The sequence below is a fragment of the Trichosurus vulpecula genome, chromosome 3, assembly GCF_011100635.1.
Source record: "Trichosurus vulpecula isolate mTriVul1 chromosome 3, mTriVul1.pri, whole genome shotgun sequence".
NCBI classification, from domain to species: Eukaryota; Metazoa; Chordata; class Mammalia; order Diprotodontia; family Phalangeridae; genus Trichosurus; species Trichosurus vulpecula.
The window spans coordinates 376,791,958-376,819,385 of record NC_050575.1 but is presented as its reverse complement, the minus strand read 5'-3'; the positions used below and the strand labels follow the sequence as shown (position 1 = coordinate 376,819,385).

At 40.4% G+C, this 27,428-nt stretch overlaps 1 protein-coding gene across 1 annotated transcript in view; it reads left to right on the top strand.

Annotated features, from left to right (window-relative positions):
- The window catches only part of TK2 (thymidine kinase 2), a 44,705-nt gene that overhangs the window by 9,871 nt on the left and 7,406 nt on the right, over positions 1 to 27,428 (top strand). The window contains exons 4-8 of the mRNA XM_036751737.1: positions 5,438 to 5,491; positions 13,670 to 13,759; positions 19,591 to 19,664; positions 25,151 to 25,239; positions 27,136 to 27,215. Of these exons, the coding sequence (XP_036607632.1) occupies positions 5,438 to 5,491; positions 13,670 to 13,759; positions 19,591 to 19,664; positions 25,151 to 25,239; positions 27,136 to 27,215 (387 nt within the window). The remainder of the gene's footprint in view (positions 1 to 5,437; positions 5,492 to 13,669; positions 13,760 to 19,590; positions 19,665 to 25,150; positions 25,240 to 27,135; positions 27,216 to 27,428) is intronic.

The window sequence follows — 27,428 nt, the reverse complement described above, 5'->3', positions numbered from 1 at the left end:
TCTAGATTGTGGGGGCATGATGCCCCTAATCCCTGTGATGTGGAAAGAATAACTGTGTTATCCCCATTTCCCAGGGTCACACAGTTAGTGTCTGAGGCCAGATTTGGACTCGGGCTTTCTTGCCTCCAGGTTCAGCATTCTGTCAATTTCACCTGGATAACATTACTACTGATAGACGGTATTTAAACCCATGTTCCAGGACTCATCTTCTTCCTGCTCTTCCTGCTCCCCTCAATCCTTCCCTTTTACTGTCAGGGATTCCACCAATCTTCCAAGTTATCCAGGCAAATTCAAACACTCAGTGGCATTCTCTAGTCCTCAGTCACCCCACATATCCAATCTGTTGTCTCATTTTGTCTTTTTTACCTTGAAAACATCCCTGGTATATCTCTCCTGTTTCCACTCACGTAACTGCCACCCTGATCCAGGTTCTTATCACCTCTCATGTGGACTACTGCAGTAGCCTTCTGTTTGGTCTCTGCCTTCAGGTCTCCCATCCTTTCACTCCAGGCATTTTCTCTGGTTGTTCCCCCTGCCTGGAATGATCCCCCTCCTCCACTCTGAGTACTGACCTCTCTGATTTCAAGTCCCTGCTAAAATTCCATCTTCTACAGGAAGCCTTGTTCTGTAGGAACTCCTTTGATTCTAGTACCTTCCCTCTGTTGATTATTTTCTATTTATCTTGCACATAGCTTGCTTTGTACATATTTGTTTGCATTTTGTCTCCCGTTAGATTATAAGCTCCTTGAGGGCAGGGACTGTCTTTTCCTTCTTTTTGTATCCCCAGTGCTTAGCACAGTGCCTGGCACACAGTAAGCCTAAATTAATAAATGCTTGTTGACTGCTCTTTCCATGATACCACTGGGATATTCTGCTCTATTTCAGCCCTAGTTGATAGGCACTAGATAAATAAAAAGTGTTTTATTATTCATTAGTCCCCAGGGGAAAGGAGCTAGGAAACCTGTTGTTAACGATTGCTGCCAGCTGCAATTCAGCTAGCCGACTCTCCATGTACTAACGGGCTTGTGCTGAGGCCAGAGCCCAGTAGCTCTCTTGGGAGACATATTAATGGCAAAGCCTGAGGCATTCCCAGAAACATTCCTGAATGTGACTAGGGTGCCTGGTACTTCAAAAGGAACTCTGTGCCCTAATGGGATAAATAGTCACTGACTCACAATGTTTCTGATTTCAGTAGGTGTATGTCATGCCCAGTAAAATAACGAAGGAGGAAGAGAAAGAAAACTTGAAGATGAATTCCATCCCCTTAGGGGAGGCATAATAGCAGCCTAATCATTCACTTTGCTATCTGTTGTGTTCTAGGGGGCAGCGAATTTATAGTGGGAGGACCTTGAATTATGACTTTGCCACTTATTTTGTGACCTCGAACAAGTTAATGTGTCTGGGCTTCAGTTTTCTAATTTATAAAATTCATTATTAATGCATATATGTTCCAATTGTGGGTCAGGCGCTGTGTGGTCATGCAAGAAAAAAGTAGGACTGTCCCAACCCTCAAGAGCTTATTCGAGGGGTTGGGGAGGTGGGGAGAGGGACGTGTACACAAATAAATCAATACAAAACAAACAAAATAAATGTAAGGTAATTTTTTGGGGGTAAGGGCACTAGCATATGGGGCAGTCTTGAGCTAATACTTTAAGGAAGCTTGGGATTCTGTAATGGGTCGGTGAGAAGGGCAGATGTGCATTCTAGGATGGGGGAGGAGCTTAAGGCACTGATGGGATGTCATTAATGCAAATCAGCAAATTGACCAGTTTGGTTGGGCCATAGACTATGTGAAGGATAGTAGTGTATAGCAGAGGTGGCAATCATGCTGCCCACGATACTCCTGAGTGGGTCTGAATCAGATTAAAATGTAATTGGAAAATGTTTGACAAAATGAATTAAAATACAGTAAAACATAGATATTATTATATTTTAAAACAAAGTCAATATACAGCCCCGAGGGGTCCTTATGTACAGTACAGTGGCCTCCTGTTCTATTTGAGTTTAGCACCAGTGGTGTACAGTATGCTTGAAAAGTAGGCCAGAGGCAGATTGTGAAGGTCTTTAAATGCCAAACAGAGGAATATGCATTTTATCTGCTACTCCTTGAAGAAGCTATCTGTATTCCCTTTCCCTCTTTCCTTTCCTTTCTCTCATTCCTTGACTCTTAGAGAGGTTTAGTCTCTGATCTTATGATGTAAATGAAACTGCTATACCATAAGCAAATTAGAAGAGCATGGAATAGTTTATTTGAAAGATCTATGGATAAGGAAACAAGTTAGGACCAAAGAAAATATAGGGAGCATTACAAAGTATAAAATAGGTAATATTGGTTATATAAAATTAAGAAGTTTTTACACAAATAAAGCCAATGCAACCAAAATTAAAAGGAAAGCAGAAAATTGGGAAAAATTTTTTTGCAATAAGTATGTCTGATAAAGGCCTCATTTCTCAAATACATAGAAAACAGAATTAAATTTATAGAAGTACAAGCCATTCCCCAATTGATAAATGGTCAAAGGATGTGAACAGTCAGTTTTCAGACAAATCAAAGCTTTCTATAGTTATATGAAAAAATGCTCCAACAATCTCTTAATTGTCAAATTTGATGGTTTTTCTCAGCCCTTGCTCTTCTTGATTTACTAGCTTCATTTGACACTGTCGATCCTCCTTGCCTTCTGGATATTCTCTCCTCTCTGGGTTTCCATGATACTGATCTCTCCTAGTTTTCCCTCTTGTCTCAGTGTTCCTTCTCTATCTTCTTTGCTGACTCGCTGTCCATATCATGCGCCGTAACTGTGGGTGTGCCCCAGAGTTCTGAGCTGGTCCCTCTCCTCTTCTCTCAGTAACCTCATCATCTTCTGTGGGTTTGATAGGTTTAATATGACTCACAGATATATGTATATCTACCTATAGATACAGACATTGATATAGATGATAAATACAGATATAGAGACGTTTTATATATATATATATATATATATATATATATATTTATATACACACACACACACACACACCACACATATATATGTATATCTAGAAAGAGATAGCTCTATGTAGATAGAGGTCTGTGTCTACATATAGCTATCTCTCTATCATCTACCTATCATCTGTTATCTATCAATGCATATATCTATGTATGAATGTGTGTATGTACATATGTATGTATGTATCTGTAGCCCCAGTCTCTCCTCTGAGCTTAAGTGTCACCAATTGTCTATGGGATATTTCAAGCTGGATTGCCTCTTGGACATTTTAAACCATCACTCATTGCCTATTAGACATTTCATACTGGATGTCTCAGAGACATCTTAAACTCTACATTTCCTAAACTGAGCTCATCTTTTTCTCTAAGCCCTCTTGTTCCAGACTTGGTTATTTCTATTGAGGGTACTATCAGCCCTCCAGCTTCCTAGGTTTGTAGCTTCCCCTCTGTTCTTGACTCCACACTCCCCCTCACCACGTATGGTCAGTCAGTTTTCAAGTCTTTCTGTTTCTACTTCTGTGATCTCTCATAAATGATCTCTTATCCCTACCCATATACATAGTTAGCAGCTTAGTTCAGGATCTCTAGCTCTCACCTGGATTACTGAAGCTACATCTGGACTGGGCTCCTTGCTTAGGGTTTCTCACCACTATAGTCTCCCCTACACACTGTCAAAGTTATTTTCTTCGAATGTACATCTAACCATGTCACTCCCCCCATGTGCTTCCCTGTTGTCTCAAGGGAAAATTTTAAACTCCTCTAATTTTAGCCTTTAGTGTGATGAGTAAAACCACTGAGAGACAGAGTTTCTGGGTAATTAATAATCAGTTATTAATTAGACTAGCTAATCAATAAATTGATTGGTTAGTGGTTTCTTTCTGTAACCAAAGAGTCCAAGGGACACCCTGAAGTGCTTCAAATCAGATGTGTACCTACTGAAAGGGAACTCCTCTGACAAGTGAAACCCAATCCTGATTGGTGGACATTTAATTAGGAGGTGGGCTAAAAGTCTTCAGCTCTTCCTGCAGAGAACATGGCTTGATCATGAGACTCAGCAGCCTCAAGGCTTCTGTGCAGGGGAAGTCATTTCCATTCAGACTTTTCTGGCTAATTTTCTCCTTCGTAAGCTGGGTTGCCCTAAACTCTAATGGAGGGGATCAAGGACAGGGGCTTCCTCCCCCAGGTAAAGGCTTGCCAAGAATGGATTCTGTTTATACTCTAAATAGAAATTGGGTTTTCCAGTTGGGTAGGGAGCATGTGCTTTGGAGGCTAAGAGTAATCTCATTTCCCAGCCATGCCCTTCAGATACTGACTGACTTTTTCAGAAGTTAAATTTTAATAGAAATAGGAAGAAAGGGGTGGAATCTTAGATTACAAATTGATAATTAGTTATTAATATAAGAGTATAATATTAATTTCTTTTCAGTAACCTGAAGTGGAATTGGCAACTGTCCTTCAGCTTGGAGAGGGTTTCCTGGGATACCAGGGCTAAGTGACTTACCCAGGGTCATTTACGAGTCTTGTTGACTCCAAAATCAGCTTTCTAACCACCAGCCAACATACCTTTCTTAAGTTGGTGCTTTGGAAGGCTTTTTGAATCTTTATAGAAGACCCAGCCTTGAAGTGCCTTGAAGGAGAGCTTCAAAGCTGTACCTTATTAAATTTAAGACAATGTGGGATGAGTTTAAATGCTGAGGTGGATGGAGGCCAGCTAACAATAAGGACCTAAGTGAGTTTTGAGTTGAGTGTCAAAGGAAGTAAATGACTTAGGTTGGTAGAGGAGAGGCTCTATTGGCTGCCAGGTGGAATTAACTCCAGTATAGTATAAGCTCTTTGAGGGCAGGCTCTGTTTTGTTTTTATATCCTTAGGATTTAGCACAATCCATTGAGTATCAAATGTGGTTGGCTAACTGCTTGGTGAATGAAATGGAGTTAGCTGGAGCTCTTCATAGTGGTAGCCCATTTGTTCGTGGATCAGATGGGTCAAGTGCGCCCCTGCTAAGGTTGGAAATGCCTTGAGGCTACTTCTCTTTCTCTCTTGACTAGGGCCTAGCAAGGACAGGACCCCTCCCAAGTGGCTCTCTACTCCTGTATGGCATAATTGGACAAATTGAAGAAATGGAAGCCCAGATAAATTGAAAGGAAAAACTCAAAGTCTATTGCAGTGTGAGACAGTGTTCTTAAGAGGAGAGTCTGGACTCAGCCACTTACTCTCTATTTTCCCTTCTCTGGGCCTTAGTTTTCTTTCACTTCTAAAATGAGGGGTTGAATCCCTAAGGTCCCCATTAGCTCTAATATTCTTTGCTCTGGGTTTTAACATTTCATGTACTAAGGCCTATCAACTTTAATCAATCAGGAAGCAAATATTAAGTGCCTACTCTGGGCTAGGTTCTTTTCATTTCTGATTTTTCTTTTGGTGACCCTTGGTTTCTGTTTTCCGTTTTCCAGGTTTTGGCAGAACCCGTATCTAAATGGAGAAATGTCCGTGGCCACAACCCTCTGGTGAGTGAGCTATGGGGGGAGCCTGCTAGCCTGGAGAGGCTAGAGCATCTCAGTCACAGTCGTTGTTCAGGGCTGTGCCTTGGCACACTATGAGGATATTTGAATGAGAATAACGGTGGAGTATAGACAGAGGCCACTGGGAAAAATTCTACCTATGGTTAATTTGGGAATAGCAGGGCTGATGGGAGGGGCAGGAAGTGAAATAAGCTGCAGACAATGGTTTCCAGTGGTGCTCTGGAAAACCACAGTTTACTGTTTGCAGTTAGGTGGCAAAGCAGATTGAACACTGAACTTGGAGTCAGGGAGACCTGAATTCAGATCCTGCCTCTGGACTAGTTGTGTGATCCTGGGCAAGTCACTTAACCTTTCTCTGCTTCGGTTGCCTCATCTGTAAAATGGCAATAATAATCGTCAACCTTCCCTCCAGAGCTGTGAGGATAAAGTGAGATGATATTTGTAAAAAACAAAAACAAAACCCAGTGACTTTGCACAACTTTTGTAGCTGTTGTTAGTTGCTTGTTCAGGGATGATGCAAGTTAAAATTCATAATTATTAATAGAGAATCATGGATTTTGCGGGGGATTGCTAGCCTGGACAACATGAAGTTCAAGACTCTGAGGCTTAGATTTTTTTCAGAAGGAGCATTTTAACATTTTCTGTGTGACCTTGAGCAAGCCACATCCTCTCTAAGGACCTAAATTTCTTTATCAGTACAGTAAGATGAGAAAACTGGTCTTTGGGCCTAAGTTTCCTTATCTGTACAGCAAGATGAGAAGACTAGAGTAGATCATTGCCAAGATCTGGGCATGCTATGTTCTAATATCACTTTCAGCTTTGACAGTTTTTTCTTTTTTTAAATGAAATTAAATTATTTTCAATGAATGAAAATCTTTCTTCTTTCCAATGGAAAACAAAAGAAATTCCTTTTATGATATTGGTCATGGTGTTTTATTTTCTAAAAGCCCTCTGGGCTCATACATGGAGTCCCTTATAGCTCTAATTCTGTGTTCTAGTCTGTTCCGGAGTCCCCTATAGCTCTAATGTTCTGTGTTCTGGAGTCCCTTATAGGTCTAACATTCTGTGTTCTAATTTGCCTTTGAGCTCTTAAGACCTTTCTAGCTCCAGGATTCTGTTTTAAAAGTGCCTTGTGGCTCTGACATTTTATATGCGGTCCCATCTAACTCTAATATTCTTAGATCTCTTTTTGCTTTGAAATTCTCTGATCCTGTGGTTGGCTCTGACAGTAGGAGCTTATGAGAGGGCATATGTAGAGGGGAAATTTTTCCAAGGAATCCAGAACTAAGCCTGCCTGTGTTGCCTTGGTGACAGGGAGCAGAAGAATTGGGGAACAGAAAGAGACCAGCAGATTCCCCTCCCTTGGGCTTACTACCAGAAAGCCATTGGATGGGTATCAGTATTAGCCTGTCTGGCAATTACCAAGGAAAGATTGTCTGCCTAATTGAATTCAGCAAGTCTTCTTCCTTTGCCCTCTCTATTCCTTTCAGCCCAGATAGGTATTTGCTAGTTATCGAATAGAAGCAAGACTTCTTGGTGCTATGGGCTTGGGGAAGGGTTATTTTCATTTTCAGATCCTTCCCCACCTTTTTTAATACCATTAAGAATTATGATAGGATATCGTATATAATGACTGTTGCTGTGCTGTTAGAATTGTAAAATTGGAAAGTTCCTCCGCAGTTGTCTAGTCTGACCCTCAACCCATTACAAAAGTGCATCACTGCTTACCAGCTGAGTGACCCTGGGCTAGTTACTTTATCTGAGTTTTCTCATCTGAAAATGGGAGTAAGACAACTCTTACCACTAGCTCCCTGAGTTATCTTGAGAAAAATGTATTATAAAGTATGATGGAAATGTGGGTCCTCTTAAAACATGCCTTGTTTTCCATCTGGAAATTCCTCTGTAGCAGCCTTGAAAAAATGGTCATTGAATCTCTGCTTGAGACCCTTCAGTGATGGAAGAGTCACTGCTTTTTGAGGTGATCCATCCTGCTTTGGACAACTGTCATTGTTTTTGTCCTTTGTATGGAGCAGAAACCTGCTTACTCCTAACCTCTTCCATTGGTCTTAGTTCTGATAGGTAGCTTAATAGCTTTACCTCATTCCTACCCTTTGGGGCCAAGTAGAAAGGATCTGATCTCACTTCCACGTGGCAGCCTTTTAAATATTTGAAGACAGTGAATGATCAAGGGTCATCTAAATGTCATATTAACTGGGCCAGGTATTCTTGGCCTCTTTGTCCAATGCTCACATGGCAGGGTTTACCAATTTTTAAATTGGGTGGCTAGGTGGTTAAGTGGATAGAGTTCTGGGCCTGGAGTAAGGACGCCTCACACACTCACTAGCTGTTGGACCTTGGCCAAGTCACTTTACCCTGTTTGTCTCAGTTTCCTCATCTGTAAAATGAACTGGAGAAGAAAAGGGCAGACCACTCCAGTGTCACAAAGAATCAGTCACAACTGAAATGACTGAATGATAATTTTAAAGAGATATAAATAAATAGAAAATATAATTAGCGTATTTATTAGTAAGTTATTAAATTATTTATTATTATTACACATAACTATTGCTCTAATCTAACATTCGAATAACATTTTAAAAAGAAATCATATCCAAACTATGAGCTGTCAACTTGTTTTAATCAATAACAGGTATCTATTAATGTTAACCAAATATAGTCATATTTATATATAGTCACTTCTTTGTCCTTTATGCCCTTCTTTTGGATTTTCTAAAAGTGGTCAGTGGTCCTCTTAAAACATGCCTTGCTGACCTAAATACTGTCTAAAGTCATGAGACCTTAGAGCTGAATGGGACCTCAGAGACCATGTGGTCCAGATCTCTCATTTTATAGATGAAGCAAACTATGCTGAGAGGGGAGAAATGATTTATCCAGAGTCACAGACAGTAAGTAGTAGAGCTGACCCTTTTGATTCCAAGTCTTCTAGTCTTCTCTACTCTTCTAAGGATTGTAGAGCAGGGAACTCATGATCTTTCTCATTTTAGATACTGTATTTTAATCAAGGAAACCTTGAATTAACTTTAAAATATATTAATTCAAGAAACATTTATTTAGTGCCTATATATGGAAAATCCTGTGCTAAGCATTGGATATATAAAATTGAAAAACCATGGTCCTTTTCCCGTCATTGAGCTTAAAGTCTGAGAGAGGGAATACATTGTGTATACAAATATACTTGATAGAATATACAAAGGAGACATCTAGAGAACCTCTCCAGAAAAGTCTGAGGAGAGATCCTTTTTAGCTCGAGGGAATCAGGGAAAGCTTAATGGAGGAGGTGACTGAACCTGAGCAAGAAGTTGAAAGAAGAGAAGGATTTCAACAGGCAGAGATGAGGAAGGAAAATGTATCAGGCATGGAGGACAGCCAGTACAAATGCTTGAAAGCAGGATGCAGCGAGTAAGTTTATGAAATAATAAGTAGTCTAGTTTTCCTGGAATGGAGAATAATATACATATTAGGGACAGGTGCATGAGGTAAAGTTGTGGAGGATTTTAAATGTGTAGTTCGTATTTTATCCTAAGGACAACAGGTAGCTATGGAAGATTTTTGAGCTAGGGAGTATCATGACTGAATTCACTCACATGTTTGCCACACATTTGACTCCTTGAGCTTACTTATAATTCCTGGAAGCCCTCTGGCCATTTTTTAAAAAAAAACATGAATAGGCAGCTAGGTGATGTAGTTGATAGAGGACTGGGGTAGTGGTCTAGAAGACCTGAGTTCAAATCCTGCCCCAGAGCCTAGTTGTGTGACCCTGGGTAAGTCACTTAACTTCTCTCATTCTCAATTTCCTCATCCATAAAATAGAAATAATAGTAGCACCTACCTCCCAGGACTGTTACAAGAGGATCAAATGAGATAATATGGGTAAAGCACTTTGTAAACTTTGTAGCACTAAAGCATATTGCAAATCTTAAAGGGTTATAGAAATGTTAACTACTGTGGTTGTTGTTAATACCTTCCTAACCATAGCTCTCCCATCTTGTTTTTATGCAGTTGGTTAAAAAAATTTCCTTTAATAAAAACATATTCAAATACCCCAGGTAAAAGCAGTCTCCAAGATGATTAAAAGTCCCAGACAAGGAAATTAAAAGCAATATTCCAGGAAGTTCCCAGAGAGGTCAGGAGCTCACTGCCGGAGGCTCAGAGTTGATTTTATATTCTCCTCTTGTGCAGTTGATTTTATTTTATTTATTTTTTACTTTTTTTTCCAAATTGTTTTTAATTTATGGAATAAAACAAGAATTTCCATAACACAGTACAATAAAAAGGATGATTGCACATGAAACTGCAAATCTGCTCTGCAAAACTTACTATTCCTTTCAAATATATAGCATGTAAATTTCTTTTTTTCTCCCCCCAACCCCCAGAGAGGGGGGTACCATTAGATACAGATAGGTGTAAACATGTAAAATTACTCTATACATACTTCTACTTATCCTTTCTCTGGATGCGGATAGTGTCTTTCTTCATATGACCTTTATAGTTAATTTGGATTTTTTTTTAAAATTAGAATTTTTTTATTTTTAGTTTACAACACTCAGTTCTACATGTTCTTGGGTTTCAAATTTTCTTCCCTTCCCTTCCTTCCTCCCTCAAGAGAGCATGTAGTCTCATATAGATTCTATATAAACCTTCTCATTAAACTTATTTACACAATAGTCAAGTTGTAAAGAATTATTATCAATGGAATGAATCATGAAAGAGAAGAAACAAAACCAAAGAAGAAGAAGAAAAAAGAGCAAATAGTTTGCCTCAATCCACATTCAGACTCCACAGTTCTTTCTGTGGATGTAGATAGCTTTTTCCATCATGAGTCTTTTGGAATGGTCTTTGAACCTTGTATTGCTGAGAAGAGCCAAGTCTATCAAAGTTAGTCATCACAGAATCAATATGTCTGTGGATGTGTACAATGTTCTCCTGGTTCTGCTTCTCTCACTCAGCATCATATCATGTAGGTCTTTTTAGGCTATTACAAAGTCCGTATCTTCCCCAATTCTTATAGCACAATAGTATTCTATTACATTTATATACCACAACTTGTTTAGCAGTTCCCCAATTGATGGGCATCCCCTTTATTTCCAATTCTTTGCTACCACAAAAAGAGCTGCTATAAATATTTTTGTACATATGGGTCCCTTTCCCACTTGTGTGATCTCTTTGGGTTATAGTTCTAGGAGTGGTATTGCTGGGTCAAAGGGTATGCACATTTTAACTGCCCTTTGGGCATAGTTCCAAACGGCTGTCCAAAATGGCTGGATCTGTTCACAACTCCACCAGCAATGTATTAATGTTCCAATTTTCCCACATCCTCTCCAGCATTTATCATTTTCCTGTTTTGTCATGTTAGCCAATCTGACAGGAGAGATGTGGTACCTAAGAGTTGTTTTGATTTGCATTTCTCTAACCAGTAGTGATTTAGAGCATTTTTTCATATGCCTGTAGATATCTTTAATTTCTTCCTCTGAAAACTGCATGTTCATATCCTTTTACCATTTCTCAATTGGGGAATGGCTTCTATTCCTATAAATTTAGCTCAGTTCCCTGTATATTTTAGATATGAGGCCTTTATCAGAAATACTAGTTGTAAAGATTTTCTCCCAATTTTCTGCTTCCCTCCTAATCTTTATTGCATTGGCTTTTTTTATACAAAAACTTTTCAACTTAACATAATCAAAATTTTCCATTTTGCATTTTATAGTGCTCTCTATCTCTTGTTGGGTCATGAACTCTTCCCTTTCCCTTTCCATGTTCTCCCAAATTGCTTATAGTGTCAGCCTTTATTTCTAAATCATGAACGCATTTTGACTTTATTTTGGTATACAGTGTAAGATATTGGTCTCTGTCCAGTTTCTGCCCTACTATTTTCCAGTTTTCCCAGCTGTTTTGTGGAATAGTGAATTCTTAGCCCAGAAGCTGGATTCTTTGAGTTTATCAAAGAGTAGATTGCTATAGTCGTTGACTTCTGTGTCTATTCCACTGTAATTTGGATATTTATAATAGGCAAAATAACTTACTTGCCAAAGTCGTTCTTAAAACACTATTGCTTTTACTGTATACAATGTTCTCTTGGTTCTGCTCATTTCACTCATCATTATTTCATGCAAGTCTCACCATGTTTTTCTAAGATCATTGAGCTCATTATTTCTTATAGCAAAGTAATATGCCATCACAATCATACCACAACTTGTTCAGCCATTCCCCAATTGATGGGCATCCCTGCAATTTCCAGTTCTTTGCCACCACAAAGAGAGCTGCTATAAACATTTTAGAATATATAGATTCTTTTCCCTTTTCCTTAATTATCTTTGTAAATAGATCAAGTAGTGGTATTGCTCCACATGTATTTAGGGTTAGGGTTAGTAGACCAAGTAGTGGTCAAAGGGTCTAGGTAGTTTAATAACTCTGTGGGCATACTTCCAGATTGCTCTCCAGCATGGTTGGATCAGTTCACAATTCCACCAACAATGAATTAGTGTCCCAGTTTTTCTACATCCCCTCCAATATTTATCACTTTCCCTTTCTATCATTTAGCCAGTCTTGTAGGTATAAAATGATATCTCAAGATTGTTTCAATTTTTGTGCAGTTGATTTTAAAGGGGTGTGGTGTGTGTGTGTGTGTGTGTGTGTGTGTAGGGAGAGAGGGTGTGTATTTATAAACATCAGGTCTAGGTAGTGCAGTGGATAGAGTCTGGACCTGGAGTTAGGAAGACTCATCTTCCTGAGTTCAAATCTGGCCTCAGAAATTTTTTTAACTGTGACCCTGGGCATGCCCCTTCCCCCTGTTTGCCTTAGTTTCCTCATCTGTAAAATGAGTTGGAGAAGGAAGTGGCAAACTAATATCTTTGCCAAGAAAACCCCAAATGGGGTCATGAAGAGTAGAACAGGATTCAACAACTAGATTCAAATCTATTCCAGTTTAGAGGTCAGTGTATTATAGATCTCCCCCAAAGGCATAGATGATTTTGCACAGGTATATTATAGTATCAAGAAATTAAGGTTTGTCTTTCCTTTCACGTGCAACAATGTACCTTGTGTTCTGTGCCTGCATCTTCTGCTGTAGATTCACCTGGACCTGGTTGTTCTGCCCCCTCCACCTCTATCTCTTATCCTAGAAGAGCAGTGGTTCTCAAAGCACAGTCTGTGGACTAGAAGTCCTAGAGACCCTTTTGGAGGCTTCTAGTTCAATATTAGTATCATCATAATACTACTAAGACATTTGTCTATTGAAATTCTCCTTTTTCTTATCGCTTATCTGTATGAGGCTAGATTTTCTTTGTGTATTTCAACCAAAACAACATATCACAACAGATTGAATGCAGAAGCAGTTTTTGAGAATCCAGCTGTCTGCCATTAAAATAGATTGCAAATAGATTTGCAAAAATATGTAAAACAGGACCAGTCTTCTCACTGAACTTTTCATTTTGTTTTGGAAAATATACTTACTTTTCATCAAAAACTTAGTTATATTAACATGTAATGGGTTCACTGTAATTTTTGATGAATCAATACATATTTTAAAATTTTTATCAGTTTTAATTTCTTATATAGTAAATATCAATAGATTGTTGTTCAGTCATGTCCATCTCTTTGTGATCCTAATTGGGGTTTCTTGGCAAAGATAATGGAGTAATTTGGTATTTCCGTCTCCAGTTTATTTTACAGATGAAGAAACTGAGGCAAACAGGGTTAAGTGACTTGTTCAGGGTTACACAGCTAGTAAGGTTCTGAGGCTGGATTTGAACTCAGGTCCTTCTGACTCCAAGCTTGGCGCTCTATCCACTGTGCCACCCAGCTGCCCAACTATCAGTAGATATCACTAACTTAAGCAATAGCTCTTTAGGTGGTTAAGAGTGTAAAGGAGTCCTGAGATCAAAAGTTGGAGAACCACTGCTTTTTGCGGGAGAGGAAAGACTGTCGAAAGCCTTGGGATAAGCTCTGGATTTGGAGTCAGGAGTTGGCTTAATTCCTGGCTCTCTTCCTTGCTGGCTGTGTGACTTCGGTGGAGGCATTTTCCCCATTTTAGTTTTCCTTGTAAAATCTCAGGGGAATGAGGCTCCTTCCTGCCCTAAATCCTGTGGACTTGTCATCCTTTTACCTGTAGTATAAGTGTAATGTTTGTCTCCCTTTCTCTTCTAGGGCTTGATGTATCAGGATGCCTCAAGATGGGGAATAACCTTTCAGACTTACGTGCAGCTGACCATGCTGGACCAGCACACTAGGCCTCTGGTGGGTTTCACATACTTGATTGTTTTTCTTTCTCTCTCTCTCTCTTTCTTTCTTTCTTGCTTTCTTTTTCCTTCCTTCCTTCCTTCCTTCCTCTCTTTAAGAATAAGCTTTTATAGAATCTTTCTTTTTTTCTTTTAGTAGGAAGAAATTCTTACCTATAGTTAGTTGAGGTATACCAAGGTTTACTGGAAAATCTGTCCATTAGACTGGAAGAAAGACCTTTGTTCTAGTACTGGCCCCATTAGCTATATTAAGCCAGCTGCTTTCCTTCTCTGGGCCTCAGTTTCCTCATCTGAAAAATGAGAGAGTGGAGGAGGTGATTTCCTTTTACCTCCAGCTTTCTTTGTTATTTTAGAGTCCATTCCAGCTCTGTGTTCTAAGGTACTACCCAGCTCTGATGTTTTCTCTTCTGAGGACCTTCCCAGCTCTCGCATTCTTTGTTCCAGATTCCCTTCCAGCTTTGACTTTCTCTGTCCTTTGACCCCTTTCAACAACATTAGATATGCTGACTAGTGAATGTGAATGATTTTTCCCGTGGTTGTATAACTATACCTCCATAATAATTAATAGAGTGAGGTACAGGCTCATATATGTGTCCTTGGAAAACAAATACTTAATTTTTTTTTGCAAGTCTGAATTTCACTTTTCCCAAGTTACATTTCTTAAAGTTAACAGGTTGGCAAAGAGTGGTATAGTGTGGCCAGAGAGCCGGCCTCAGAATTGGGAAGTGACACATCGTGACTCACACTGGCTGAATGACCCTGGGCAAAATTATTTGACCTCTTAATGTCTCAGGCAACACTCAGACATAAATTGCTGAGCAGTCGTAGAACTGCATTGGTGGAGTTTCCTTCCTGGGAAAATCCCAGGTCCAGTAGAAAAAAATATTTGGTTAAGAATCAAAGTAGGTGATTCCCTACCATTGTCCCCCAATTTCTAGTGACATTTTGTTATAAATATGCACTTGGAAGGTTATTATTAATAATAATATGTAATATGATATATTATTATCATTTTATATAATGTAACAAATAATAATATAGACTAATAGCCTGGGTTCAACAGAAATAATAATATAATAATATATAGTAATAGTCAACATTTATATATTTATATAATATAAAGCATTTTATGTATATTATTTGAATCCTAACAGTACCCTAAGAGGTGGGTGTTAGGATTATCCCCTTTTTATAGATAATAAAACCAAGGCACAGAAAAGTTAAGTGATTTGCCCAGGTCATACATCTGGTAAGTTTCTGAGACAGGATTTAAACTTGGGTCTATCTGATTCCAAGTCCTAAACTATATGAACTAGCTGCAATAAACCTGTTTCTACGTTTGAGGAGATCTTGGTGGCCCTTCTGGTAGGGGACATAGCAGGAGAGAGAGAGAGGGAGGGTCACAGTCTAAAGTGTATAAGTTCTTTATTCCTTTCTTCCCCCATTCGCAGTACTATAAGCACTAATATAATGTATGAAATCTGTTTTCAGGACTTTTAGGGAAAGGAAGAAATGGAAAAATATCTCAGTATCTTTAGAATTGAATTTTTCCATGATTATTTTTTTATATATGTAAACACATTTTGCTTGTAATTTAGGAGTATGAAAATAGTATACACACACACTCCTAAAATTCCAAAATTTCACTTTTAAAAAAGTGCCTAATGGTGAGTTTAAGCTAATTTGTTTCTGCATTACAGAGGTTAGATATGTGCACCCCATTTTAAATTTGTTTTATCTTTGACTTTTTCCACCACGCCTGCCTGCTAGGTGGTGCCATAATTCATAGAGTTCCAGATCTGGACTCAGGAAGACTCGCCTCCCTGAATTCAAATGTGACCTCAGATACTTACTATTATTAGCTCTGTGATGCCAGTCAAGTCACTTAACCCTTTTTGCCTCAGTTTCTCATCTGTAATATGAGCTGGGGAAGGAAAGGGCAAACTACTTCAGTATCTTTGCCTCACTGACAGTGTTCTGTCACACTGCTCTCTACCATTGGTGGTTACCACGGAAGTCAATCTCTTAAACCATGAAAATAGAAATACTTGGGAAACCCACTAACTCATTAACCACCATCCTGGGGAAATCGGGTGTTGATGAAGGGAAAGCCACTATCCAGAGCCAGCAGGGTGGAGAGAATGAGGCTCTTCCTCAGAGTGGTGAAAAGGTCAAAATTAATATTACCTTGAGTTTCTACTGTATTAATTGTACAATGTAACTGATTTTTTTTTAAATTTTTTATTTTTTTTAATTTTATTTTAAATTTATTTAACATATTTAGTTTTCAGCATTGATTTTCACAAGAGTTTGGATTACAAATTTTCTCCCCATTTCTACCCTCCCCCTCACTCCAAGATGGCATATATTCTGGTTGCCCTGTTCCCCAGTCAGCGCTCCCCTCTGTCACCCCACTCCCCTCCCATCCCCTTTTCCCTTCCTTTCTTGTAGGGCAAGATAAATTTTTACGCCCCATTGCCTGTGTATCTTATTTTCTTGTTGCATGCAAAAACATTTTTGTTTGTTTTTGAACATCTGTTTTTAAAACTTTGAGTTCCAAATTCTCTCCCCTCTTCCCTTCCCACCCACCCTCCCTAAGAAGTCAAGCAATTCAACATAGGCCACATGTGTATCATTATGTATAACTCTTCCACAATACTCATATTGTGAAAGACTAACTATATTTTGCTCCTTCCCAACCCATCCCCCTTTATTGAATTTTCTCCCTTGACCCTGTCCCCTTTCGAAAGTGTTTGTTTTTGACTACCTCCACCCCCATCTGCCCTCCCCTCCATCATCCCCCCCATTTTTTTTATCTTCTTCCCTCTTCTTTCCTATGGGGTAAGATTCCCACTTGGGTATGTATGGTATTCCCTCCTTAGGCCAAATCTGATGAGAGCAATGTTCACTCATTCCCCCCTCATCTGCCCTCTCCCCTCCTCCCACAGAACTGCTTCCTCTTGCCACCTTTATGGGAGATAATCCATCCCATTCTATCTCTCCTTATCTCCCTCTCTCAGTATGTTCCTCTCTCATCCCTTAATTTGATTTTATTTCTTTTAGATATCTTCCCTTCATCTTCAACTCACCCTGTGTCTGCTCTCTCTCCCTCCCTCCCTCTCTCTCTCTCTCTCTCTCTCTCTCTCTCTCTATATATATATATATATATACACATATATATACACACATATAGATATATACATACATACACATTCACCCATATATATACATAAACATATATGTATGCATATTCCCTTCAGCTACCCTAATACTGAGGTCTCATGAATCATACACATCATCTTTCCATGTAGGAATGTCAACAAAACAGTTCACCTTTAGTAAGTCCCTTGCAATTTCTTTTTCTTGTTTTTTCTTGATTACCTTTTCATGCTTCTCTTGATTCTTGTGTTTAAAAGTCAAATTTTCTATTCAGTTCTGGTCTTTTCACTGAGAAAGCTTGAAAGTCCTCTATTTTATTGAAAGTCAATATTTTGCCTTGGAGCATGATACTCAGTTTTGCTGGATAGGTGATTCTAGGTTTTAATCCTAGCTCCATTGACCTCCGGAATATCGTATTCCAAGCCCTTCGATCTCTTAATGTAGAGGCTGCCAGATCTTGGGTTATTCTGATTGGGTTTCCATAATACTCAAATTGTTTCTTTCTGGCTGCTTGCAGTATTTTCTCCTTGATCTGGGAGCTCTGGAATTTGGCAACAATATTCCTGGGAGATTTCTTTTTGGGATCTACTTGAGGAGGTGATCGATGGATTCTTTCAATTTCTATTTTGCCCTCTGGCTCTAGAATATCAGGGCAGTTCTCCTTGATAATTTCTTGAAAGATGATATCTAGGCTCTTTTTGATCATGGCTTTCAGGTAGTCCAATAATTTTTAAATTCTCTCTCCTGGATCTATTTTCCAGGTCAGTGGTTTTTCCAATGAGATATTTCACATTATCTTCCATTTTTTCATTCCTTTGGTTCTGTTTTATAATATCTTGATTTCTCATAAAATCACTAGCTTCCACTTGCTCCAATCTAATTTTTAAAGTAGTATTTTCTTCAGTGGTCTTTTGGACCTCCTTTTCCATTTGGCTAATTCTGCCTTTCAAGGCATTCTTCTCCTCATTGGCTTTTTGGAGCTCTTTTGCCATTTGAGTTAGTCTGTTTTTTAAGGTGTTGTTTTCTTCAGTGTATTTTTCGGTATTTTTTTAGGTCTCCTTTAGCAAGTCATTGACTTATTTTTCATGGTTTTCTTGCATCCTTCTCATTTCTCTTCCCAATTTTTCCTCTACTTCTCTAACTTCCTTTTCCAAATGCTTTTTGAGCTCTTCCATGGCCTGGGACCAGTTCATGTTTTTCTTGGAGGCTTTTGGTGTAGGCTCTTGCACTTTATTGACTTCTTTAGGCTGTATGTTTTGGTCTTCTTTGTCAGCAAAGAAAGAATGCAAAGTCTGAGCTGAATCTCAGTGCGTTTTCGCTGCCTGGCCATATTCCCAGCCAACTAACTTGACCTTTGAGTTTTTCAGCGGGGTACGACTGCTTGTAGACTAGAGAGTTCTATGTTCCATGTTTGGGGGGGAGGTGCCAGCTCTGCCACACCAGCACTGCTCCTTACCCAACCTCCAACCCAGACTGGGCTTAGATCTTCTGCAGGCCGTGTACTCCTGCTCTGATCCTGCTCTGATCCGCCACTTAATTCCTCCCACCAGGTGGGCCTGGAGCCGGAAGTAACAACAGTTGTAGCTGCCCACCTCCGCTGCCCCCGGGGCTGGAAGCCGAACCGCGAACTCTTTCTACTCCCACAGCTTTTCCCACTAACCTTCTCCGCAGTCTTTGGTGTTTGTGGGTTAAGGAGTCTGGTAACTGCCACAGCTCACTGATTTAGGGCGCTAGGACCCCCTCCGCTCGGCTTCTGGTCTGGATGGTGCACGCCGCCCACGCTGGACTCTGCTCCACTCCGCTCCCAGCTCCCAGCTCCGTGTGGGATAGACCTCACCCACAGACCATCCAGGCTGTCCTGGGCTGGAGCCCTGCTTCCCTCTGCTGTTTTGTGGGTTCTGCCATTCTAGAATTGGTTCAGAGCCATTTTTTATAGGTTTTTGGAGGGACTCGGTACGGAGCTCATACTAGTTCCTGCTTACCAGCCACCATCTTGGCTCCGCCCCGTAACTGATTTTTTGATGTATTAATTTTGTAATTGAGTCTGCATCTGCCTGAAGCCACCTTCCTATGTCCTTGAGTTAAGTTCTACTTTCTTTCTGAGTTAGTTTAAAATTACAAGTTAACTTGGTACCATTTCCCAGAAATATGTTGTCTGCCCTTGTGCAATTAGAGGAGTTTTTATCTTTTCCAAGGAGACACCTAGTCTGGTAGTTTTGATTTCCTAGCACAGGTTACAAGAGTCAGATGGGTCCCATAAAACAATGAACATTTCCTAATTTTTGGAGAGGGGTGGTTACTAGCCCCACGTGGATGCTAGTCAGCTTTCCTTGATATAACCAATCATGTCACCACCCCTATGATGCTGTCTACCCTATGACCAATAACATTGTCTTCCCCGCCTACCCAACTCTGTACTCCTCAAAATTATCTGTAAGCCCTACCTTGGAGTGTTTGGTTATTGAGAGGCCATGGACACAATTTATTGGTTACTACTAGCCTAACTAATGAATTTGTCAGGCGTGGACAAGCATTGTCTCTCAGTTTACCTTCTCTTTCAACAGTGGAATGTGTAGCCTAGAGAATGAAGAGAATTGGTTTCTCTGTGTTTCACAGTATTTGTCCACATTAAGTACTAAACTAATGAGCCACTTTTTCTTTTTCCTTTAGATTTTACCAGTGCGGATGATGGAGAGGTCAATTCACAGTGCTAAATATGTTTTTGTAGAAAACTTGTATAAAAGGTATAGTTCTTGGCTTGTTGATTTTTAAAAATAACCATTGAGCAGTTTGTGTTAAACTGGTTTTCCCCCCTCCCCCCATTCGTTCAACATATTTATTGAGTGCTTATGGTATGTGTGGTGCTGACTCTGATTTTCATCCAAAACAACCATCTGTCTTAGATATAGTGAAAAGAGAACGGGTTTTATTATCAGAAGTCCTAGATTCAAATCCTAGCTGGGCTTACCTCACTTACCTGTGAGACCTTGGTCAAGCCAAGCACTGTATTTAAAGTCAGAAGTGCTATGTTCCATCCCCTGGCTGCTACTTACTCTGTCATCATGCGAAAACTGCTCCCCCTTTCTGTCCTTCAGTTTCCTCAAACGTAGAATTAAGGGTGATCTCATGTTCCTTCCAACCCAAAGTTAATTTGGTTTGAAAAGTCTGGTGGAACCCCTTTAGCTGGTATGTATCCTCCAAACTGGGGCAAGACATCACTTAACATCAGTGGCCTAGTATTTTAGTCCCAATCACAGCATGATATATTGCAAAGAACATTGGCTACGAAATCATAAGACCTATGTTCACATCCCACATTTTACCACTATGAGGCCTCGGTGATCTTGACTCAGTCAACATCCAGCCTCTGGACCTCTTTTCCCCTATGAAACGAGAGGTTGAATTAGATCAAGGGTTTGAGGTTAGTGAAAATAAATGGGATTTTTTTCTTACCTGTAAAGTTTCACGGACTCCATGAAATTTATCCACAGATGCCTTGGAGACATCTATATGCCCCAGGTTAAGAATCCTTGGACTAGATCACATACAGGGACCCTTTCAAATCTGGAATACTCGGATCCTATGAACCATGAAAACACTTCCCTCATCTGGACCTGTGGCTTCTCCTTTGTAAGATGAGAGGTTGAACTAGCTAACTTTAACGATCCCCTCTAATTCTACTCCCCCCACACCTGCTTCCAGGCCTCAGCCAAAATCCCACCTTCTACAAGGAGCATTTCCTAGTGCCTCTTAGTGCTGGTCAGTCTCTTCTGAGATTATCATCCATCTCCCCTACTTGTTTCTATGGTGTTTGTGTTATGTCCCCATTTGAATGTAAGCTCCTCAAGGGAAGGTATCTTGTTTTTGCCTTTCTTTGTATCCCTAGGACTCAGCTAGTATCTGGCACTTAATAAGTGCTTAATACTTAGTAAGTGCTTAATAAATGCTTGTTTCTTGATTAACTACAACTTAATAACTCATTGTTATGGGTCATGTGATTCTTCAAAATTTCTGATTAATTCTTGTTGAAGAAGAGAGAGCAGTATTAGAACAGGCTAGCATTCAGCTTAGATGGCAGATTCTTCAATTTGTAAAGTCCCTCAGAAGTCATTGAGACCAACCCCCAGCCCAGAGCAAGAGCCCCTTTGGTGCAGCTCTATGAACAGCTGCCCCTTTTCTACCTGAAGTTCTTACCGAAGACCAGAATCTCACCTTCTTCCTCTGGCAGTCTCTTCTACCGTTGAACAGCTCCATTGGGTAGGAACTTCCTCCTTAGATCAAGCTACTTGAAGAGAAGATACAGAGAAGGCAGAAGAGCCTTTAAGGACTTTAAAAGCAGTCACAAAAAGGAGGGACTAGTTTTGGTCTGTTTGGCCTCAGAGGTCAGAATTAGGAGGAATGAGAGGAAGTTACAGTCCAGAAAATTTTGGCTTGATGTCAGGAAGGACTTCCTAACAATGAAGAACTGCGCCAAAGAGAGAGTTTCCTGGAGAAATGGTGGGTTCCATCTTACTTTAAGGAAAGACAAGATAACCACTTGTCAGGTACATCCTGGAGGATTGGGGTTGTGTGTGTATAGTGTCTTCCAGGAGCAGGTTGGACTAGATGGCCTCCCAATTTCCTTTCAACTCAAGTAACTTCTAGTCACAGGACTACCCTTTGGGGCCAAGTAGCACCAGTCCTATTTTTCTTCCTCATTAGCCCTTCAGACTTATTATTATTAAGTTACATCATGTTAGATTCAGTCCATCAACCCAAGCCTACTCTGCTATCTAGCACATCATGAAGGTATTTAGGATGCCATAGTGGATAGAGCCTTGGACTTGGAGTCAAGAGAACTGGGTTCAAATCCCACTGCAGATGGTTTTATTAAGAATCTTTGTGAATGTGGACAAATCCTGAAATGTCCCAGAGGCTTAGTTCCTTCAACCATAAAATGCGAATAATGTGACACGAACAACCTACTTCATCACATTTGTCATGAGGAAAGTCCTTTATGAGTCTTAAAAGTGGTATTGAAATGTCAGTTGTTTATTATCCTTAGACACAATCTTCATTTGACTCCCTCTTGTTCACCTTGGGCATCTACTTGTAGACTTTACATTTAGAATAAGAGGATCATAGAGTGCTGAGCTTAGAGGAGACCCTTAAATCCTGGGCTGTTATAATCATCTAATCATCTTATTTCATAGAGGAGAAAGCTGAGACCCAACATGGGGAAGTGACTTTCCCAAGTTCACCAGCTTCTTAGTGTCAGAATTAGGATAAGAACCTGTGTCTTCTAATTCTCACAGCAATTTGCTTATTTTTCATCTACATGTCTTCTGCTCCCTGTACTTTGACAGTCTTGTTCTTTTTCAGGACATGGCAAAGAGAAGAGATAAGAAGTTAACTACTGTACTTTGCTTTACACTCAGCTGTGGTTTGAGTTTTCCTAGGTTGGGAGGCCAAACCTACTGGCTGCAGTAACATTTTTGAATTATCAGTTCATTCCTTTGATTCAGGCTCTCCATGTCTGCCATTTACAGATAACTAAAAATAATCTTGTAACTAAAGATAAATCATTTTCTTGAAGCTTTAGTATTTTTGAGTGGCGGTCCAGGGACATATCAAAATGATACCTTATCTGATGCATTTTTTTGGATTTTTATGCTGAAGTTGAGCAGCTAGGTGGCGCTAGTAGGCCTGGAGTCAGGAAGATTGATTTTCCTGAGTTCAAATGTGGCCTCAGATAACTTAACTAGCTGTGTGACCCTGGGCAAATCACTTAACTCTGTTTGGCTCAGTCTTTTCGTCTGCAATATGAGCTAGAGAAGGAAATGGCAAAGTAGTCCAGGACCTTCCAAGAAAACTCCCAAAAGGCTCCCCAAGACTCAGATGTGACTGAAAACAACTAAACAACAAAAATGCCGAGGTTACTTTTTTTTTCTTCTGATTTTGGGGACCTTATATTTACTCCTCTGGGATCATGCCCCAGAATTCGATAGTGGTTAGGATTTCTAGTCTAAGACAATGTGGACAATAATCCACACATGTTAATTTATAGTAATTGGTTTTTGTTTTTTTCTTTTTGATGAGCCTGATTATTAAATAACAGCACGATCTGATAGGGGGAATTACATTTATTGAAGGCCTTGGTACTATCCAAGACTGGTTATGGATGCCACTCGATGAAAAGAGAATTGGATTTAGAGATTCAGAGGACCTGAGTTTAATATCAGCTCTGCAATTTAGGAGCTGTGTGATCATGGACAAGTCAGTTCCTCCTTTCCGAACTTCACTTTACTTATTTGCAAAGTGGGGGGATTGGATTAGATAAGGTTCTTTGCCGCTCTGTTATCTGTGTGACCATGAGCAAATAACTTAATCTGCTTAGGCCTCAGTTTTCTCATCTGTAAAATTAAGGAATTGGATTAAGGTCCCTTCTACCTCTAAATCTATAATCCTAAATCTTTGTTCCTATGACCAGGTGATCTTTAAGACCCCCTCTATATCATAGGATACCAAGACCCAACTTAGGTGCCACCTCTTCCATGAAGCCTTCTTGGATTCCTCCCTGCTCAAATTTTCCCAGAACCCTTTATCTGGATTTCTCCTTTGTCTCTTTCATATTCTACCTTGTCTTGTACTTGTATACATTCCAGATTCTCCCCCCACCCCCCGGGCATTATCAACTCTCTGAGAGTAGGGATTATGTCATACATCATTTTTGTATTTCTGTGCTCTGCACAGAATACATGCTTAATGAATATCTGTTGAATGACAGAAACTGGTGGCTAATCAGTATCTGATAGGAACATAATAATATTGGAAATGTTGGCTCACATGTTCAGTTCTCTTGATAAATCTATTTTGATGAAATTTTGGCTGCAAAAGGACCAACGCCTAAGAAAATAAGATCTTAAGAAAATAGTTACTCTAGTTTGGAGGGGGTTGATATCTCCTCAGATTTTTTTTCTTGTTGGGGGAGAATGAAGTCTTAAGGGCAAACTAAAGTGACATCAATTTAGTTTGACTTAAACCTTATTCTGGTCACCAAATTCTTTTTTTTTGGTCAGCTTCTATTATAGGAAAACAAAGACTTGTCGGTAACCACAAGATGGCATGCGTGGTACACCAGTGATTTTTATGTTTCGCCTCCATTCCTGTCCTTGCTTTGGGGAAAAGCATTCTGAGATAAAATGATTAGGAAAACTCTTTTAAGATGCCAAGTGCTGACTTGCTGCTAATCACCATAGGGTTGACCTTTGATTTCTAGGAGCCAAGAGATCTGAATGCACCATTTCAAAGCTCTGCAACTGCGGGGAAGTCACTTTCCTCCTGGGCCTGATTTTCTTTTCTGTAAAATGAAGCAGGGGGATAGGTTACATAACCTCCAAGGTTCTCTCTAGCTCCGACATTCTACGGTTCTGTATTTCAACAGCTTTTGTTGTAAAGGCTTGTCTAGCTCTGACATTCTGTGTTTTATTGTGTGTCCTAACATTCTGTCCTCTGTGATTCCTTCCTATTCCCACGTTTGTTTTCTAAGGTCCCTTTCAGTTTGGACATTCTGTGATTTTATGTTCTGATAGTTTGTGTTCTAAGGCCTTTTTCTAACTCTGACATTCTGTGTTCAAAGGTCCCTTTTAGTTTTGACATCTTGTGGTTCTATTTTCTGATAGTCTGTCAGTCATCAAGCAGTTATTAAGCATTGACTAGGTACCAGGCACTGTGCTAAGCACCAGGGATACAAAGAAAGGCAAAATTGTCCCTGCTCTTAGGGAGCTACTGTCTAAATGGGGAGATAACATATAAATACCTGGGGACATTTACATTCAAGAAATATACAGAGTAGATGGAGGGGTAACCTTAGAGGGGAAGGCACTAGCTACAGGGGTGGGGAACCTGCGGCCTTGAGGCCACATGTAGCCCTCTAGGCCTTCATGTGAGGCCCTTTGACTGAATCCAAACTTGTTCTGTGAAATTTGGATTCAGTCAAAGGGCCACACTTGAGGACCTAGAGGGCTACATGTAGCCTTGAAGTCATGGGTTCCCCACCCCTGCACCAGCAGCTGCAGGGCCTGGGTGGAAGTGAGGAGGTAGAGAATTCCAGGCATGGGAACCAGCCAGTGCAAAGGCATAAAGAATGGGATATGGAGTGTTGTGTATAAGGAACAGCAATTAGGCCAGTGTCACTGGATAGTAGAGTTCATGAAGGGGAAAAAAGTGATGGTTGCTTCTCTTGTTTCAGTGGGAAGATGCCTGATGTGGATTATGCGGTCTTATCTGAATGGTTTGACTGGATTGTGAAGAACATTGATGTTTCCCTTGATTTAATAGGTAAGAGGTGTGTCTACCTGTCCTGTGGCTCGCCTAAGTTAGATATTTATTGCTTTGAAATGCCTTTTCCCACCCTGCAACTCTTGCAGGGAGGTGGGGGCTAGAAGTCAGTCAGCTAGCATTTATTAATTGCCTCCTGGGTGCCAGGCTCTGCCTAAGTGCAGGGGATATAAAGAAAGGCAAAAGACACCTCCTGCCCTCGAGGAGCTCACAGTCTAATGGAAGAACTTAGAATTAGTAGAATAGAAAGAACACTGAATTTGGAGTCAGAAGATCCAAATTATAATTCTGGCTTTGCTACTTCCCTGTGTATCCTGGGACCAGTCACACCCCCTCTTTGTGCCTTACTTTCCAGCACTGTAGAAGTGAGGGACTTGGACCAGGTATTCTCATTCAGGCTGAGAATCCTATGAACCTATAGCCTTGTAGAGTAGGGTAGTTGAGAAAACTCTCATGTTGGATGGTTTCTGTTTTTCCAGGTGAAAATCTGCTGAGAAGGAGGAGAATGAAAGTGGAGTTGGGGGCTTGAGAGTGGGAAAGATTTCTAAGAATTAGGGTATGTTATAGAAAGTTCATAGGAGAAGGATAAAAGGATAGCCACGGAGCAGTGAGGGTCTGCCTGGGGTTAGAGAGCACAGATTTCTCCAGCCTCTTAGGGGTTGGTGTGGGAAGGGTGCATTGAGTGTAGGTGGAGCGGCGCATGGTGAGCAGGGTGGGCACTGTGAACAACAAGGGAGGGAGGGATTCAAGGGTACCATTAAAATGATGGCTATTGGGTTAAGGAGGAGCATCGCAGAGGGGAAGCAGGCTTTTGAACCAGGAGTTGAGAGAGTAGGGTTTCAGTCCCAATCCTTTCACTTAATAGCTGTATAACCCTGGGCAAGTCACTTCATCTGTGAGGGCCTCAGTATCTTTTTTTGTAACTTTAGGGAGCTGGGACCATATATTCTTTCTCTTCTAGATCCAGCATTCTCCAGTTATCAGACTCTGGGTAGGGAGAAGCCAGAAGGTGGGAGGTAAACCAATAAAGGGAAGGAGTGGGAGGTTGAGGTGATACGGGACATCATGAGGACAAAGAGTGGGATCATCGTGAGTGTTTATACATATATACACACATTTGGAAGGGCAGCTCTCGGAGACTATTTGCAGAGTTGCAGAGCAGGTGCTATCTACATTGGTACAAGGTGCTTCCTCATTGGGAGTATTCTATGCTGGTGAGATCACGGATTCTCTGGTGATATAGTTTTCTTGTTCAAATCCACATTGTGTATTTCCACTGGGTTAGAGCCAGTGACCACATTTTATGTAATTGTAACTTCAAATAGTGTGAATTTGAATGCATGCAACCACTTTAGACTGATTAGGACCTAGCTCAGGGATGGGGAACCTGTGGCCTTGAGGTCCTCAAGTGTGGCCTTTTGATGGACAGATTTGGGCAAAGGGCCGCACTTGAGGACTGAGAGGGCCACATGTAGCCAAAAGGCCACAGGTCCCCCACCTCTGACCTAACTGCATAAGCATATATTTACATCTATCCATGCTTAACTAGCTGTGGGTCCCTGGGCAAGTAACTTAAAGCTCTGTCTGCCCAGTTTCCTCATCTGTAAATTGGGGCTAACAGTAGCACCTCTCCCCCAGGGTTGTTGCCAGGATCAAATGTGATCATATTTGCAAAGCAGTTTGCAGATCTTAATGCTGCTGCTTCTTAGTCTGTGGAAGAAGGCAGCCCCCATCACGTGGTAGCTGTTAGTGATGGTCATGCCCACTCCCATTTCTTTAGCCCTTTGTCATTCACTAATCAGCTTTTACATAGAGAAGTCAAAGGCAGTTTTTCAATAACCACGTTGTAAACTCTTCCCAGTGATTGCACATTCAAATATTGTTTCCTAATGGCAGTTTATCTCCGGACCTCTCCTGAGACTTGTTACAAGAGATTGAAGATGAGATGCAGAGAGGAAGAAAAAGTCATTCCATTGGTAAGGAAACCCTTTCTGTACTCAAAGTCAAGCCCCCAAATCCCATGGCTTTGCCTTCTTTCCTCCAGCCTTATTATTTGTGCCTTTGCTGCTCCTCCTTCCTCTCCCCTTCTTCTCCAGTAATTCAAGGATCTGAGAGTTTGTTATACAGGTTACGCCATCCATTGATGGGGATTATTACCCTTGCTTGCCTTCATAGATAGTCTTCAGGAA